This window comes from Cloeon dipterum, chromosome 3, assembly GCF_949628265.1.
Source record: "Cloeon dipterum chromosome 3, ieCloDipt1.1, whole genome shotgun sequence".
Lineage (NCBI taxonomy): Eukaryota > Metazoa > Arthropoda > Insecta > Ephemeroptera > Baetidae > Cloeon > Cloeon dipterum.
Genome location: NC_088788.1, coordinates 21,142,477 through 21,161,081, shown reverse-complemented (window position 1 = coordinate 21,161,081; position 18,605 = coordinate 21,142,477). Strand labels below are relative to the sequence as shown.

General features: G+C 40.3%; 3 protein-coding genes and 1 long non-coding RNA gene across 4 annotated transcripts; 2 read left to right on the top strand and 2 right to left on the bottom strand.

Moving 5' to 3' along the window:
• Window positions 1-892: 892 nt before the first annotated feature.
• On the bottom strand, window positions 893-2,351 carry LOC135940353 (uncharacterized). The gene is made up of 2 exons (XR_010574840.1): window positions 2,279-2,351; window positions 893-1,552 (listed from the first exon to the last, which is right to left on the bottom strand). It is a non-coding gene; the product is annotated as an uncharacterized LOC135940353 (long non-coding RNA).
• Window positions 2,352-4,956: 2,605 nt separating this feature from the next.
• Window positions 4,957-5,749, top strand: LOC135940352 (cuticle protein 6-like). Its single transcript, XM_065485197.1, has 2 exons — window positions 4,957-5,098; window positions 5,214-5,749. Exons 1-2 carry the CDS (start codon window positions 5,084-5,086, stop codon window positions 5,643-5,645), a joined length of 447 nt encoding a protein of 148 aa, XP_065341269.1. The 5' UTR covers window positions 4,957-5,083; the 3' UTR covers window positions 5,646-5,749.
• Window positions 5,750-9,505: 3,756 nt separating this feature from the next.
• Window positions 9,506-10,745, top strand: LOC135940082 (cuticle protein 16.5-like). Its single transcript, XM_065484765.1, has 3 exons — window positions 9,506-9,666; window positions 9,756-10,127; window positions 10,192-10,745. Exons 1-3 carry the CDS (start codon window positions 9,658-9,660, stop codon window positions 10,606-10,608), a joined length of 798 nt encoding a protein of 265 aa, XP_065340837.1. The 5' UTR covers window positions 9,506-9,657; the 3' UTR covers window positions 10,609-10,745.
• A 2,487-nt stretch (window positions 10,746-13,232) lies between these two features.
• Window positions 13,233-14,350, bottom strand: LOC135939912 (uncharacterized). The gene is made up of 2 exons (XM_065484523.1): window positions 14,216-14,350; window positions 13,233-14,117 (listed from the first exon to the last, which is right to left on the bottom strand). Exons 1-2 carry the CDS (start codon window positions 14,285-14,287, stop codon window positions 13,503-13,505), a joined length of 687 nt encoding a protein of 228 aa, XP_065340595.1. The 5' UTR covers window positions 14,288-14,350; the 3' UTR covers window positions 13,233-13,502.
• Between the last annotated feature and the right edge of the window lie 4,255 nt (window positions 14,351-18,605).

Below are 18,605 nucleotides of genomic sequence, written 5' to 3'. Positions count from 1 at the left end.
TATTAACTGATAATTGGTTCGTTACGTTTCATCTATTGTATAAAATAAAAATATACTTCTTCATATCTATTAATTTTATATTGGTTGATATTGGTCGGACCAAGAAAAGGTGCTGTCCATGCGTGATGCGCGTGCCCTGTTGCATTGCAGAAAAGCATAAACCTTATTTGTTCAGCGAATATTTTTACTAACAACCAATGTAAAAATCATATGAACATTACATATTTCATATATAGTCCCTGTGGTTCTTCTTTTTTCCAATCGATGGGGATTAAAATAGCAAAGCGATAGAATTGGAAAGATTTTTCAAAGAGGGTTGGTAAAACTGGAACAGTTAACTGGAAATTAGGGTTGCGTGGGGGGGGGGGGGCGTACTGTCTTTTTGAGCTTCATCTCGCACCAGTTCGTCCATTATTTCTTTAATTGCCTTTATTTCTTCATTACCTTCAACAGCACATGTATTCTAGAGGGGAAGCCCAACACAGTAAGGGATGGCCCGCAAGTGGCTATTTTTTTAGAAATTTATATGAATCACTTGTACTGGAGAAGTACATACAGTATATATAGCATAGTTAATAAGTACTAATAGTGAGTCAAAGTGAATACTCATATCTGTATTGACCGAGAGTTGGTCCAAATCAATGTAGGCATGCAGCCCGTAACTTTACGTTTTCTAGATTCTCACATAATGACAAATAATGTGAGCAGGTTGAGCAGAGAAAATGCTTAAGAATATGAGCTATTCATAATTATTTTTAATACTTTTTGCTTTTATTTTTAGGGTCAACTGAGGACACCTCTTTTTGGTTACAAATAGGATTACCACTAAGATTTATTTACCTTTCATCACATTAGTGATAGTTAAATATTTATTCAATTAAAAAAATTAAAATATTTACAATTGTTTCAAATATTTATTGCGCATTTACATCATATTTTGTAGGTGTGCTTAAGTAGGCAATCAGGAATACATAATTTTGGTTTACTTCATTGATTATTGATTTTTACCTGATGCTTTCCCTTTTCTTCCTGATTTTGATGCGTTAATGCCCCCTCTGTTTGGTGTTTTTTGACCTTGTGTTTTTGGACTTTGTCCCTTTGGTCCTCCATTATTTCCTTGTCTCCTTTTTCCTCCGTTACTTCCTTGTTCCATTTGTGATCCTCCATTATCTCCTTGTTCCATTTGTGATCCTCCATTATTTCCCTGTCCCATTTTTCCTCCATTCTTTCCTAGTCCCTTTGATTCTCCCTTATTTCCTGGCCCCATTTGTCCATTATTTCCTTGTCCTTTAAGTTTTCCATTTTGTCCTCCTTTTCCTCCTGGTCCTTTTACTCCTGGTCTATTTCCTCCTGGTCCTTTTCCTCCTTGATTTCCCTTCGCCACGTTTCCTGGCTCTCCGTTTGGATTTCCTCCTTTTGATCCTTCTCCATCTTGACTCCCAGCACCCTGAGAGGGATCGCTGTCAAGCGAGCCTCCTACAGAGTCCGGTTCATCGTATTGTGCCTCTGTCATCACCGCGGCCGCTATAAGGGCAAAAGCGACCATCAAAACCTAAAAGAGGATGTCAATAGTTAATTTCAAAGCATTTTAAATTTAAAATAAATTTTTATATCATTAATACAATTTTGTGTACATCTCAGTGCTTGTAATATAATTTTCTACTCAAAACTCAATTTTTAACCAGCCTGTTGGCTCGCATTGTTAAGGCATTGCTGTAATAGCAGCTGTAAAGATTATGGAGTGAAAAAATGACCACGATTGGGATTCAAGCGCCTCTTTTGCGGCCACTGGGGCCCCATGGAATCTTATTATTCACTCGGCAGTATTATTGGAACCCAGTGAACTCAATTTTTTTATCGGTTTTTATCATTTTTGATGTGGGCGACCCCTTGATAGCGAACAATTTGCGAAAACTCCGCGTGCCAGTAACATCACGAACGAATAACATGGGCGCACGGGCCTAATTGGAGGAAGCGATCAGTCCAGAAAAGGACAATACTGCCTAACTGCCCTTGGACCGGGGGTATTTTAGCCATTTGTCGCGTGCTGTAAAGGTGCAAACCAGCAAGTAGCGAGTCGGAAAGCTTACGAAATCCTCTAAGATCTGAATTAAATCGTCAGCATTGAAATGAAAAGCAAGGGTGTTAAACGTAAGCGAATTGGCCCTCACTGGATCCCAAACATCACTCGGATTCTCACATTGCAACGTGCACGCAAAGTATGTGCTCAACAACAATGCGAGCCAATGGCTTGGTCAACAGTAAATAGGAAACTCACAAAGGTCCTCATGGTGTCGTGGTTGAGACTTTCACAGTCAATTGTCAATTCAACAACGAATGTTTTGTGGACATCTTTTGCCCCTTTATATATAGTCATCGCTGTGCCGATACTGACGATATGTTGCGCTGCTATTGGTCAGATAGCATATGCTCCACTGGCGTGCTTCAATTTCCGCTATGAAGTCATCTTTCCTATGGTATTTTCCATATATCACGAGAGGAATCAACGAGTTATCATAAAGTTGTATTTTTTATTTCCTCGCTCATTTATGCTATAGAGGCTTAAATTTGGTCGTACTGTACACTGTGACGCTTCTGCGGTGTAAAGTCTTATTAATTAATGCCTGAAAAAACACAAAATAATGCATCAATTTGTTAGAAGGACAACTGTGGCTGCACCACATTTTTCCAAGCTGACCGTACGATCCCTTTTTTAAAGTTACCTCAAATGAAAATTTTTTCCAGTGTTTATGATCTAGGAAAGTTTCTAATATCAATGGCAGCAGTAAAGATTTTGGGCTTTTCATTTGCATTTACATAAATATAATATATTATGTCTTTAATTATTATTATTTATTATATTAGACACCAACGGTGTACAACACAGAGTACATTATATAACGATATTATTTAACTGCAATTTCTTATATATTTAGCAGCTTGAAATAAGGTAGTTGTATTATTTTTACAATTGAGGAAATGATACATGTCTATACCGCTTTCATCGCAGAATTGGCAAACACAATTAGCAGAAACATCTAGATGGAAACGTTTGTCTTTACATAACAGAAAATGATAACCATGGAAAGAGTATCTCGTAAAAACACTTCGATCTTTACAATAGGGTAGCCACCAGTTCTTGTTTGTCATAGCTGGGGTACTGTAAAAATTAGGGTGAATATTTTGTTTTTTATGCATCATATTATCCAAGAATTTAATATAAACAGGTGTGTCCGGCAGGGAGAATTTTGTCTTTAAGTCATTTACAAAATAATCAGTCTCAACTAGATCATATACAAATCTTGATTTCATTCTCTTATCGACACATAAGGCTTTCTTAAAAAATCTAGACTTTAATTATAATTTGTGAAATAAAAGTTAAGTTTATTCATTAGCAAGTGGTTGTTTTTATGCTTGTTTATTTTCCCAATCAGTGAAAAAATACAATAAATATAGAATTAATAAATTCAAGCTTTCTGAGCCTATATAATGATTTGATTTTGCTTCACTCAATAGTATATATTCACGCGTTAGATGACTGCAACTTTAAAAATTTAAGTTCGAGAATAATTAAAATTTTTAATTTTATGTGAATTTTCTCTATGCTGGGTCGGCGGAAATTATGGAGTCTAACTGCGGGGAATGCCATAGCACATTGAAGGCCGAAACCATGTGATTGGCGCATACGGTCAGCAGGCTCACAATCAGTGGAAAATGAATTGACCTAAAAAATGAAAATAATCAGGCCAGCTTCTGTGTCTGCCTGAAAAATGGAATCACCTGGAAACCTCTGCTGAGCTGCGAATAGAGAAAATATTTTTGACATGGCATCAAGAAATATCAAAATTCAACTGTTGTGTTAGCGCAGACGGTAAAAGAAAACTCTTTGACAAAGACAATTCATTAATTTAGTTGGTTAAGTTAATAATTTATGTTTATAAAATAATTTCCAGAGAAATTATTGCTGTTTAGCTCGTTGAGAGGCTAATATTGAGTATAGCACGTTGTGTTTCGCACGCGCAATGAACATTTTAACTGAAGCGAGAATCTGATACGCGCATGGTAAATTAATATACACACGCGCGTATTAAAATATTTACAATAAATATATTTTTAATTCATGAGGGTGTGAAATAAATTATTTTGTAAAGGTTTGTCTAAATATTGATGGTGCGCGTGATTTAGATTTAGAAGTTCTCTCGATACTAAATATCTACACATAATTTTTTTTCTATAACGATTAAATATTCTAATGAATTATGAATATAATTCAAACACAAAAAACAGTGTATTGAAATGTATTATTTCCAGAATTTGTTTGTACGTGCTTTGGTAAAAAAACTTTGTGGAGATAGCTACCAAAATATTAATAATGATTCACTTCAAGATATCAAAGCAATTTGGATATGATTGATCATCTCAGAGCCTGTTTTGTCGATTGATGGAGCATCGTATAAAATTAAACAAAAGCAATAAAAATTTGGTTTTATCTCGTGTTTTGTAAATATTTTTATTTCTCCGTTCGATTCACGAAATGTGGAAGCCGCTGTATATCGCACCTAGTTCAATTTTAATTTGACTGTCATGGTTCAATTTATTACAATATTATATAGTGTAAATATGTGTAGAAGATAATGATAATACTCTTGTGTGTCGTTTAATACGCGTGCAGATTCTCATTTTCCCCGCAGAAGGAGGTCCATCAGCCGCCAACAACAGTTCCTGCTTCGGCCACCTAATCACAGCAATAATTAGCAGAAAAATGACGAAAACATTTAACTTCACTGAAATTTTCGAACACGGAACCAAGGCGTGTACTCGCTACACTTTTTATGCTTGACGCGGTAGGCACCTGCTCTGCTTGCTAGCCGTGCTGCATGATTGCGCGCTTCGCCGTAAGTATTATATTATGTGCTGTGCATGTTTACCAAACGCCGGCGAGAAAGTGAACCAGGCAAGGTCTTGACCAAATGCACGCACCACTCCCATCCAATCACTTGCGATGCCACCCTCATCGGTATAAAAGCAGCAGCTCGCTGCCAAGAAGGCATTCAGATAGCACCCACCAGCACTATCCGACAACATGCACAGACTCCTTGTAATTTTTTCTTATCAAATCTTTCGCGGAATAACTAAATTTTGAAAAATTTCAAATTTCCCAATTTATTTTTTGCAGTCATTCAAGTCTCCTAAAATTTTATTTTTCTCCTCAGGTCGTACTCTCCGTGGCCGTGGCCGCCGCCCAGGCGCAGTACCTGCTGTCCGCTGGCATCCCTGCTGTGTCGAGCAGCCAGTACCATGCGCAGGACGAGCTGGGCCAGTTCTCTTACGGCTACTCCGGCGGCCCGTCTGCCAAGCACGAGGTCAAGACCTTTGACGGTGTGACCCGTGGTGGCTACTCTTACGTCGACGCCAACGGCCTGGTGCAGAGCGTCAGCTACGTCGCCGACCCCATCAACGGCTTCCGCGTGGCCGCCACCAACCTGCCCGTTGGACCCGCCCCAGTGGCCGCCTCCGTGGCCGCTCCCCTCTTGGCTGCCGTGCCCCAGCACGTCTACCAGGCCGACGCTCCCGACGTGGCCATCGCCAAGGCTGCCCACTTCGCCGCCCACGCTGAGGCCAAGGCCCGTCTTCTGGCCGCCTAAGTGGCCGCTGCGACTGTCTGTTTGCTCTAACATTGTAATATCCTATGTCAAACTGGTGTAAAATAAATTATTCTGAAGCTGTTCCTCATTCTGTACAATGCAAACTATCGTCTCTTATTTTTTTACCATCCAAATTATATTGCACTTAATGAGATCTAGAAGGATTTAATTTTCTCCTTGCTGGGAAACGCTTATTGACTTAATTCTAATAAGTCATAACTTAAAATTACTTCATAGCAGGGGTATTGATATCACTTCCTACAACCTTCCTCTGCCGTTTTAAAATCAATATTTAAAATTTAATTACCAGATTTTATTTTTAAAATACGAGTCTTACATTAATTTTAGTTAAAATATTCATTATTGGTCTACGGAGAAAGATGGGCGTATTCATCTCCTTTCAGTTAAAGTTTAGCCACCATTAATGCGACTATATATAGTCATTTGGATACATCTCAAAAGCATCTACTAATTTGTTGAATAAAGATACGGTGTGGTGAAAAATATTTCTTTTAATTTAGGACTTAAACCTCAAACATTTTTACAGTGGTGGTACCGAAAGAGTGGCTTCAAGTGACAGTTTGAATGAAATTAAAATTATTGTTCAGCAGTCAAAATTAAAAAAAAAAGAATTAGCTGAGAATTTTTTGTTTTAAGAAATTTCTGTTCAGTTTAAAGATTAAATTTGTCTGTGTTAACTATTGTATAATTAAAAGTTATTAGATAAATTTATTAGTAATGAGAGTAAAATTATTTTTTGTTGTGAGTGTTGAATTTACTAAAGCAACAATATGGATACAACTATGAAAAGCAATTCAACAGATTTGTTGTGAAAAAGGTTCAGATTTAATGAATCTGTCAGGGTTTAGCTACTACTGCAATGAGCGAAAATTTCTTCAACATCACGAATGAGCTATTGTCATATCGATCCCATGTGCTTCATGATGTATTTTCTTCGTCATTTTTATGTGTAAAATGAATAATGATTATTTGTCAAAAGAATGAAACGCACAAGCAAATAACTTTAAAATGTGGCTCAAGGCAACATCAATATGAAAATTGCTATTTTTATTATTTGTTTGTCTGCTATGCCTAGTGCGTTTAATAAATAATTCTTTCTATATGAAATAACACAGAAGTTCTATTAGTTTTGGTATTTGGTTCCTCCAAATACCAAATATTCTTGATTTAAGCCTATAATTAATTCAGAAAAATCATAAAAACATTTAACTTGTGTTTTAGTATGGACCCATTTTGGCTTTGCTCTTCCTAGAGTTAAGTCTACACAAGGTGTGTGCCAGAAGTGGTTCCATTCTCACTTTTTTCATCCTTGACAAGTCATTTTTTGCGATAGTCGATAAATGTATATTTTTGAAGTAAGAGAATAAACATAATTATTTAAGAGCAGTGAAAAAATACTGGAACACATAAATTTTTCTGTTTTTCTATATTTACACCCTTATATTTTGTCTTTTTGCGTTGTGATAAGCAGTTTGCATCGTTTTTCGAGGTACAAATGAACAGGGAAATAATTAAATCGTTCGGGTGCGTCTTCGCCTGCGGCACTCAACGATATTCCGAAAAGCTCCCGTCGCGAATCACTCAATTGTGTGAGAGGCTGGTCAATTTGCGTCACGGCAGCTCTGGCGTTTATTGCAGAGCGGGCGAGAGACACAGGATTCCGCACGTATATCCTGATACTCACACTCGCCGCACGCGGAGTCGCTTGTGTGCCCATACTTTATTATAGCATAATAAGAAGGAAAAATTGCAAACGATCGAGAGCGATAGGAGACGGATCGGGCGGCAGCTGGGAGGAGCCGCCCTATCGAGCAGGCCGGCCTTGGTTCCGCGCGACCTTGCTTAATTACGATTTCTCAGCATCTCCGGCCAATTTGCCCAGGGAAAAGAGAGGAAAAAACTAGCAGCCGGCGCCCAAAATCGGAGCACGGAACCCAGTAATTTTTTAAGCTGCTTATATTATCTTTTTGTGCCCCTTGGTTTTGCTCAACGAGACGAGCGTTTATAAACGCATTATGAGAGCAAGAATATAGCACCGCAGCAGGACTAATGAACGCTCCACAGTGTTTTTGTTCTCCTTTGTCGCATCCTGCCGCCGGGACAGTTTTCACAAAGTGAATAAACTGGTATTGTTTGCGAGAAACACGAGTCGCGCGCGAATATGGCCTGACCACATCCCTTTTAGAAGTTTTACACTCTACTTTGCGACCTTGACAGCCAAACCGGCTGCTCGTCGCAAATTCGTCCAGACCAGAAACTATACACATAATTTAGAGGAACAACCCAACCTGCATAGTTTTTTTTTATATCTTTGCCACATATTTTGGGCGTGTTTTTTATTCGAATCTACATTAAGACCGACGATTACCCCGACGGCTCCAAACATAATTAAAAGTAAATTCACATTCGGGATGAGACTGTCGCGAAGAAAAGCAGCTTGCAATATCGTATATATTGAAATCGTAGGTTTGACGATTTATTTATGTAATCCGAAGAGAGCAAATGCAGTCATCCATTACAGCTAAGGGAGTGGCGATTCGCTTTTAACATGTTTTATGTATTTGTCCACTGGAACAATAATTCACATTTGCATCAGTTGATATCTCCCAGTGCGGCGAGGTTGGTGAAGAAATAGCACAGAGACCACCGTTTTCATTTCAACCTCTTTAGAATATGCTATTATTTAATTTAAAAGTTTCTGTATTTTTGTAATTCAACTTTACAATTGTAAAAGTAAGTCCGTGTATATTTTTTGAGAACACATAGATTGAATCATGGCAGTTAGTAAAACGCGCAATTTTTTTTATTTTCCATGATTAATATTTTTTGACAGAAAAAATTAATGATATAAATTTGACTAAAAGTATTTTTATCATTGTGAACTGTGTGCTGAGAATTAGAGCTAACTAAATATTACAAAAACATAATATTGAAGTAGTTTGTAAGCTCAATAAAATAAAATATTTATTCTGTTGTTGGCTTCTGTTGGAGCCAGTTGTGTTTTTCCATCAAATAGATGGTGAATATTTGAATGATTTTATTATTTCTAATTTGTTTCAAGTTTTTGTATTTAGTTATTTTTATATTAATTGTTTCAGCCATGAAATAAAGTTCTGCTATTAAGCCGAAACTTGTAGGAAAGATAGAGGAAGGATTTTTTAAAGCAAAGAGGATGAAGTCCATTTTAATTAAAGCGTGGAAATAAACCTCGAGTGTTGACCTACTAACTAAAAATAAAATATATTATGTAAAACTGCGAACATTGAATTTTTAATGACATACAGTTGATCTGTAATCATGACTAAATTATATCAGCGTGAAAATTTTAAGTTCGAAAAATTTGGCTGGATATGGAATTGCAAATTTTTATAATTATTACAAACTCCGCGCTATAACAATTTGAGCAATTTGGACAGCAAGTGTACAATACAACAAAGCGCCAGCAATCAGAAAAATAGTAACGAGCGCTAGAAGATTATCTTTTGACATTAAGCATCAGCAATTTGTAACAATTAGTTTGAATTGAGGTGTAAATGAATATCAAATTGCAACAGGCAAGCACTAGATTAAGCAGGCAGCGCAGCGAGAAATGCGAGTGATTAGATCATATCCAGTCAGCCTTCGGTGTAGGATCTTATTAACTCCGCGAATGGTATTTTTTACAGCCGCATCGGGACAGCAAACGAAAAGCGAGAGACCGAAATCAACACCGCGTGCGTTCACGAGAGTGACCAAGAAGGTCCACACACGCCCGACACTGACAATCACTTTTTAATACACATACACACAAATGAATTTGCATGGTTCGCGGCAAAAGCGGACGCGTTTCGGCGACTCGAGGCACAAAGAGAGGCGGCCGGCATTGGGCACTGGGGCTGCAGTGGCTGCGGCCTCCCACTCGGCCCACCACACCCATCGCCAGTATAAAAGGCTGCAGCAGCATCCTGAGCATCATTCTCAGCAGCCCCACAGCTCTTAGAACTCACTCACCATGTTCATGGTAAGCGAGCAGCCGATTCGGCGCGGCTCTAATAACTTTTCCACATTTTTCCATTCAAAAAATTTCAATTTCAAATTGTTTGTCCTCAGTACGTTCTGCCCATGCTCCTGGCCGCGGCCACCGCTAGCCAAATCACCCCCCTGGCCTACTCGGCTAACCTGGCCTACCACACCCCCCTGACCTACGCCGCCGGCGCTCCCCTGGTCAAGACCGTTGCCGCCGCACCCGCTCATCTGTCCTACGCCGCCGCACCCGCTCATCTGTCCTACGCCGCCGCTGCCCCTCTGGCCTACGCCGCTGCCCCCGCCCTGACCTACGCCGCCGCCGCCCCCGTCGTTAGGACCGTTGCTGCTGCCCCCGCTATCACCTACGCCGCTCCCGCCCCTGTGGCCGTGCAGGTGCCCCTCCAGAAGACCGTGCACTACGCCAACACTCCCGTCGTCACCGGCTACAGCAGACAGGTAAGGAGTAGCCTCCCCTGTTCCCCTCTTCTCCCTGACTAACTTTTCCCATTTGCGGTTACAGATCCTGAAGCCCGCTTTCCCCGGCGGCCACGGACTCGCCACCCCTGCCGAAATCGTCTCCAAGCAGAGCGTGATCGCCCCCGCCCGTTCCGTCCAGACCATCACCCCCCAGCTGACCCGTGTGGAGCCTGAGGTTGTCGTCTCCAAGGTCGCCGTCGATGTTCCCGTCCACAGGCCCGTGCCCGTTGAGCAGGTCGTCCGCTCTTATGCTCCCCAGCAGATCGTGCCCGTGCCCGTCGCCCCCGCCGTGAAGACCATTGCCGCCCCCGTGGCCTATGCCGCTCACGCCGCTCCTCTGGCCTACGCCGCCCACGCCGCTCCTCTGGCCTACGCCGCCCGCGCCGCTCCTCTTGCCTACGCCACCCACGCCGCTCCTCTGGGTTACGCCGCCCCCACTGTCGTCAAGACCATCGCCTAAGAATCTCACAAGACCTCCATCGAAAACGATTTTAGACTGATGGTGTGAATTGACACGCACCTTCATGGGCAGTAAGGAATGTATGTGAACACCTGAATAAAACTATTTATGAGTGAGAAGTATGAGAACAACAGAAATATCAATCTCTTATTCACTTTTCCCTATACACATTCATTACATTAAAGAATTAAACTCGGCATTCATCAATTAAATTTAAATGCTAAGAAAAGAAGGCTTGTAAATAGTCCAAAAATTGGTCAAGGAAGAAAAAATATTGCTTTTTCTCATCGCTTAGGAATCAGTGAACCATGATACCCTCTATTTACTCAATAAGTTTGATCTTTTCAGATATCTTTCATTTCCAAAACCAAAATAGTTAAATCGCACATATATTATATAATTATCTTCAATTATTTTGGATTCGTTAAATTTTGGAAACAGAGATAAAGATTGTTAATTCATTTTAAATTTATAAATATCAATCAAAATTAGAATACGGTAAATAAAAGCATAAATATACCTGGTTGATGACCGTTTTTAATAATTGTCTGCATTGGGTTTCATTGCGTGGAAAACAATATGCCATTTGTGTCAAATGAAATTCAACTCCAACTTGTACAAAATATTATATGTATGCAGGTTTATGTTTAATGGGCGACACAATATAACTTAATTATTCACTTTAAAATATTTTTTATTAAATGATTAATCCGAAAAATATAAAGGTGAGATTTTGGAATGTTTTTTCTATATGAACTTCATATTAGGATAATATATAATAAATAAATTACTGAGTACTTGGCAGCTTTTATGTGAAAATTTTTACCCCTAGAATATAATATATTGTCTTGTTTATCCCTCTTATCTCTTTTTTGGGTAAAATTGAGACTTAGTTTAGGTTGATTTATGACCTGTTTGGCAGAAGACACCGCATCCCTAGTAAGATTATTTAAAGTATTTTTTAGTTTCATTAAAAATTACGACAGTCGTATCATAATTTTAATTGTAATGAAAAACCGTCTTCCTGTTTAGTCAGTTTTTCAATCGGCTGGATCGTTGGTAAAATGGAAATTAATATCATTGAGGTGGTGATGGAAGAATTCTAGATTAGGGATGAGTTGAGTAAATAACTAAAATCTTGAGGAGATACAAATAACACATTAATAATAAAACTATATAAGTAAAATGGGTAAAATGTAGGATTAGAGTTTATTAAATCCACTGCAAGTCATGTTAATGGGAATGTTGGTTTACATTATTATTCAGGTTTTGCTATTTGCTATGAACGTTATTTTTATATATCAGAATATTCAAGAATACAAGTCTTAAAAATTTGAGCAAGTAGAGAAGTTTGTTGTAAATTTTGGTGAAAAATAAATTCAATAATATTGCAGCGCAGTGAGAGCAAAAACTGTGGTTCGATATATTTTTGCATGAAAAAATATATATCATTTTTCATCTCATGTGTTTTCCTTCCTGCTTCAGTTTCCTGCATTCATAAGGCTAATATTACCTTAATTTTTATTGTTATTGAAATTATATTAATTTGCTCTTTGTTACGATTAATGACCGCAGCAGAATCCAGAATATATTTATTTACAGCCAATCTTCAACTCAAAGGCTAGAAATTTGGAGTCGGGAGAATATGAATGTTGGCACACGCGAGATCATTTTGCAAATGAATGGCATTCTGGTAGATCGCGTGGTGAGTGTCACAACAAAGTAATCAGCTCGTCGTCACCATGGGCATAAATTACACGGTCAATCAATGCTGTCCGCCTTGGTGCGTATTTTCTCCGAAGGCGAATAGTACGATGCACAGACTAATCAGAGCATTGCGAGACGATTGACCAGAGTCGCGCGCGCGTCCAGTCGATCGATGACATAATATGCAAGGCTAATAGCGAACGTTTGGCTAGCCAGTGCATGGCTGATGCAACGAGCACGCCTATGTGAAAATATGCAGCTTGGCGGCGCGAGTGAGAAATACAAATAATAATACAACAACGATGCTACCTACCGCGCCAATAAAATTGTGCGCGACGCCCCGCCCTGAGCCGGCCACGATCAAGGCCACTCCAACGAATATGGACATGGGACTTCTCTCGTGATGGGCGAGGTCCAAGGGCGTTTTCTTTCTCGCTCTCGTTTAATTTAATGCGGAGCAGGCGAAATATCCGGAATAAAAAAGTCGCGCACGCACACTCACACACAAAACTATTGCCCGCGAGAAGAAAAAAATTGCAGGCAAAAAGTTGTGTTTATCAATTCGCCGTGTTTTTTTATGCAAAGTGCGCATTTTTCGGCTGTCACGTAATAATTGTATATTAAGAGGTTCATTTTAGTGTAGAAAATTTACTTCTTGGAGTTTGAGGATACACTTTTTTGTCTGGATTGATAAAAGCGAGGCAATGAATTATTTATAACAAACGCACAGCAGTGAAAGTGCAAAAAGTTGTCCTAAACAATCGAACTAATTGGAATCAGTTAATTCCAAGGCAGTCTTGAATTGCGGTTTTCTTTTTTGTTATTGCTTTAACTCTTAGCGTCTGTTAAGGTTGGCTCTTTCGCCTTGATTTTCATTCGTATCTGAGGTTTGCAGAGGAATATATAGAGCAGAGATGTAGTTTTCCACAGTCAAAACACGACTACTGGCTTTATTCAAGAGGAAACATGACTGACATTGGTCGCCAAAACATTCAAATCAAGAAATGTTGACATTGAAGGTGGCAAGCAGTTGAGAAGACAAATAAAGGCAGTAATCGCGGGACACGCAGACTTTCCCGGGCAAGCAGGTGCGCGCTCATTCATCCATCCATCCTATTTATATATGCAGCATCTAACAGTTGTTGGGATTCAGACGTGAAGAAGAAATCTCGCGGTGGGCGCGAAATTTACTTCAGGGAGAGGACGGCAGGAGCGTGGTAGGCCAGAGGGTTGACGGCCCAGGGAGCAGCGATGGTGCGGACGGCGGGGGCAGCGGCGTAAGCGAGGGGAGCGGCGACGGGGGCGGCAGCGTAGGCGATGGGGGCAGCGGCGTAAGCGACGGGCTTGACGATGCCGGCGGCGATGGCGGTGTGCAGGGGCTCACCCTTGTAGGAGCCATCCTCAGAGAGGGCCTCCTTGGCGTGGGCGGCAGCGGCATCGTAGGCACCCTCGGCATCGGGCTTGTAAGAACCCTCATCGTCGGGCTTGTAAGATCCCTCATCGTCGGCCTTGTAAGATCCCTCATCGTCGGCCTTGTAGGAACCCTCGTCGTCAGCGACGTACTGTCCACGCAGGTCGATGGCGCTGTCCAAAAGTCCGGTCCTGTACTGTCCATCCTCGGCCAGCCTGACCACGGGGGCGCCGACCAGGCCGTTGTAGGCCAGACCGTTGTAGGCCAAACCGTTGTAGGCCAGGCCATTGTAGGCCAGAGGGTGGGCCAGGCCGCTGTAGGCCAGAGGGTTGACCAGACCGTTGAGGACGGTGGGAGCGGCGCTGCAAGCGGCCACGAGGGCGGAGATAACCTGCAATTGCAGAAAAGAGAATTTTTAATCCAGCCGCTGAGTGAAGGAAATTTTTTCCAATTTAAAAAGCACTGGTATGAATTTGCTGTGTGACTTACCAGGAAAGCCTTCATGTTGTTGGTTGGGAGTTTGAGTGTGGAAGATGTTGTGTGTGGCTCATTCCTCAGCATTTATACTAGGACACCGCCTGCCCCACCCCAGTGGCGTCCTCGCCGGCCTTGGGTCGCCAAACAGTGTGGTGCGAGATGACCGACCCATACCACCGCGGCACTGGCCGACGCCCGATCGGCGTGGAACAAACAGCGTGATATCTATAACAATTAAAATTTACGCCCGAAACGGCAGCAACGCGTCTCGTAAAACATGACTTTTCAGCGAAAAATCAGTCTGATCAGCTTATCGTAGCGCTAAATCGCCAAACAGGTCGCGCTCGCGCCCTTGACGAGGGCTTCTCTTAAATATACATGACAATTTATCTGGGCGGCTCAAGTGCGAATATGTATAAATAAATGCCGGCTATTATACCGGCTTCCGAGGGCGCCCAGTAATTAAACCAAACATTTCACTGGCACTACTATATATATTCTTAGCCTATGAAATAACGACCTACTGCGCATCTATAATAATATGAAGTTTATTCTAATTCTTCTTAACCGGTCCTGATTTAAATTTTAGTTGTAAAATTTTTAATGTTGTTTTATAAAGGCAGTGCAAATTTATTAGATTTCCAAGCACCAAATATACCCCAATCATAGCACATGGGAAGGAATGCAGTTCAGCATTGTTTTTTTTAGTCCATGAACGCAGAAAACTATGATATTAATGCAGTTCAAGGGTGATTGCGTCGTTTGGAGATTTCAACGCTTGGTTACTCATGTCGCAGCGATTGATTGGTTGAGTAATGCACGCCTTGATGTTAATGCGATTCCACGCACACAAGTTGTCTTAATTGCAACAAGTCCACCCTCAGATGGAATATAAAAAAAGAATAAAAATCGAGTTATGAATTTTTGCGGAGGTGATGTGAAAACAAGATCAACGACTCTCCTCCCACACCGCGCCGAAGGATCACTATACTCTCGCTCTCTTTACGTCGTTGCGTAATGGGCGCGGGGATCACCATAAATACACGTATGTTTGCACACAAATAACTTGAGCAACGCGTATGTGTGCATTCGAATTGCTTTTTAATTACAATTACGCGCCGACCAACGGGATAAGACGTGGCGCGGATTATCGTTTGAATTGCGGCCTTCAAGAGTAATAAATACTGCCGTGATAAAAACGGCACGCTGCACTTTCTGCAGTCACCGTCGGTTGAACATTGTTAAAAACGCGAAAATGAGCCATTAACATGGCGTTTTGACACGCAAAAACCGTGTGAGAGCCGTTAAGGACGTAATTAATACGTGTGCAAAAGACATCATTTTAAGAAATTTCTTCACACCTTCCGCAGCATTCTTCTGGATGGAAGGCCACAAAGATGTCATTCATGCTCTTGCGCGTATAGCTATAATGTTTGGAGCTATGAAATTTTTAACTTTTAATGTCACTGTCCTCATTTAGAGAAGAATTTTTAATTGCTAATATACATTATTTATAAAATGTTATTTTAAGTGGATAGACATTTGTTACAAATAACAATCGGAAACAAAGATTATAGTCAAGGTCGAGATGCCGGCAAAATTTTTTGCCATCCAACTGACAAATAGCAGATTAGCTTTTTTTAATTTTACTTAATAATAGAATATAATTCATCCTATTTAATCCGGGGCAGTATACCAGTGCGCTACTCGGGAATGCGCCTGCGGGCAAATCTCCGCCCTGCTTTTAAAATTTAGCTGTATCATAAAATTGCGCAGCAGACGCGAAAGAGTGGAAGAGAGAGAGAGAGAGAGAGAGAGAGAGAGAGAGAGAGAGAGAGAGAGAGAGAGAGAGAGGTCCGATTGTCCGCTCTGCCTGTCTCTGAAATGGCTTAAACCGCCCATAAATTTTCCGCACATCAAAACGTTGATTACGCGATGGCCAAAAATGGACAAGGCTGATCAAAAATGCTGGCCGCGTGGTCAACAAACCGGTCGAACGCACAATAAAACAATATATTTTGCTCGTGATTGTTCTGTCTTTCTTTCTTTCTTTCGCTCTCGAGACGCCAAGCGAAAAGCAACAGTCAGCCGGATACGAAATGGAGCACATTTTATTTTCTGATCCGCCTCGGCCAAGTTCACGAACGGCCGACCCTGACCCTGGTCGCCGCAGCCTGAACGCTAAAACGCCTCTGTTCTCTCAGTCTCTGCATGTGGCGCACCGAAAGTTATAGCTTCTATTTCTCTTCTCCTTTTTTACCACTATGGCAGCTGGTTAATTTTGAGGAGAGTAATCAAGCCACGCCGGTCGGTCTTTGTTGAGCAAGGAAAATTCATTACCGACGATTCAAACCGCAGAATTCGATCCCAACGCGGAAAATTCTAGCCGCCTATGCGGTCTCTTGAATTTCACCGCAGCCTTTCAGGCTGCTAAATGGGGAGAGGCATACACGTTACCGCAATATTTAAATCTTGCATCTTGGTTGTTTTGTTTGTTGTTGTTGTTCTGTGCAGCGGAGGATTTGATTTTATGTTTGTACCATTTTGCAATATGTTTCAAACGCCTATATTATTGCCTTTTTTATTTCCTGTTTATCTGCATGAGTAATATTAAGAAAAAAGACATTAAATTATAATATCAAATAGAGCTATGATTTTATTTTAGCTATACAACTTCTCCCTTGCATGGTGGTGGATTTTTTGTAAATTTAGAAGCGCAATCACAAAAATTCTTACTTACTTACTTTGCAGCCTATTTTGACAACATGTATCGTGATGCACTAATAATAATATGCTTACTGCGTGTTACGTAAATGGGACTTAATGTTCTTTCTTTTTAATGAAGTTAACGCCATATAATAGGAGTCGTCTTCACCTTCCGCTGGAGGAATGTTGTTTCGCGTATGCAGATATTGTCTCTCATCGCACCGGTAAAGCTGGTTTCGTTCCCGTATCGCATTGTATGAAAATGAGAGTGAAATAAAGAGCACTCTTAAAGGTCCACTTATTTTTAAACGCTACACGTAATTCATGCAACCAACAAAGCATTCTTCAGCTTACACTAATATATTTGTAATAATTGTAATTGCTGCAATTTTTATACACGGCTAAACATAATTGCAGGGATATTATGAACAATGCCGATCGCATAGACGCAGTAAGTAAGTAGGAAGAGAGAAAAAAATAAAACAAAAATTGGAACTTTTAGAGAGGCTCAATTATGCAAATGTGCTTGGCTTAGCAGAACTCGTTCGATCTGGCGTGGCAGCCGTTTCAGTCAAATGACAAGTAGTCGGCCGATTCATTTTGTGCAATTACTGCGCTCTAGTGTTCACGTGCACAGTCATTGACGTCGGCGCTTGGTTTTCCTGATGGGTGCGTGCAATACGGTAGTCGCGGAGCGCTTTTGCTCTCGTTTCGCCGCCGGCACTCGATGATCGGCCTTGGCGGGACCGGCGAGGGCGATCATTCGCATACCGGCGAGTGCGTAAAAAGTTCCCCAAAGTCACGTCCAACTGCTTTGAGCAGCGTGCCAATCAAAATTAATTTAACACCGGCTACCTTTTAATCAGAGGTTGTGAGAATGTATGTGCATGTGACGAGCAAAAATTACTCATTTTTTACCCTGCTAATTGCATGGTATAGAGTGATCAGATTTTATCGACCAATGGACGCCTTTGTTCTGCGCCAGGAATGTTGTAAGCAAGTTGATTGACGTTGTAATCAATCCATAAATTGTTTCGTTAATTTTATTACTTGTTTGTGTCAAACAATTGACTAAGATAATAGGCACTTGAATGGATATAAAAATTACTTACAATTGTTTCACTTTTTTCTCCATAAATATTCGCATTTGTTAAAATTAATGTTTTAGATTTTTTAAAACAATCTATTGCAATTTAAGATTTTATGTCGAAAGTTAGCTTTTGATATAAATTGCAATTTATGTAGTTTTTTATTCTCAACTCGAGCAAAAAGAAAAATACAGAATTGACGTCCACTTAATAGACATTATTGCACATTGAAATAGTAAAAATAATATAACTTCAGCGAATTCACAAATTAAAAAGTCAGTTGAATTAATGCCATATTTACGTTTTGTAAAAAATAATAATAATATCTAACAGTTTGTAACTCTTATTGTCAGGAATTTTTTAATGGAGCCTATTAGATTGTCCGAAAACAAAATTTCATTTGAAGCATTGAAATCGTGATAATAGGTACATTATAGAATTCCGCGTAACGCATCTTAGAAAGTGGGACTATTTAAAAAAATATACCTTCACCACTCTAATAATGCCAAATATAGAATACATTTTTATCGACTCGTTTCTTGCGAGAGAAACGAACATCTGCTGATAACAAACGGATGATTTAAAAAACATGCAAGTTTTTGTGGGTT

What these genes read in the sequence shown, in the direction of transcription:
- LOC135940082 (XM_065484765.1), top strand. An exon ending in TCACCGGCTACAGCAGACAG is followed by an intron (nt 10,128 to 10,191) that starts GTAAGGAGTAGC and finishes TTGCGGTTACAG; the next exon opens with ATCCTGAAGCCCGCTTTCCC.
- LOC135939912 (XM_065484523.1), bottom strand. Translation starts at nt 14,287, where the DNA reads ATGCTGAGGAATGAGCCACACACAACATCTTCCACACTCAAACTCCCA. An exon ending in ACAACATGAAGGCTTTCCTG is followed by an intron (nt 14,118 to 14,215) that starts GTAAGTCACACA and finishes CTGCAATTGCAG; the next exon opens with GTTATCTCCGCCCTCGTGGC.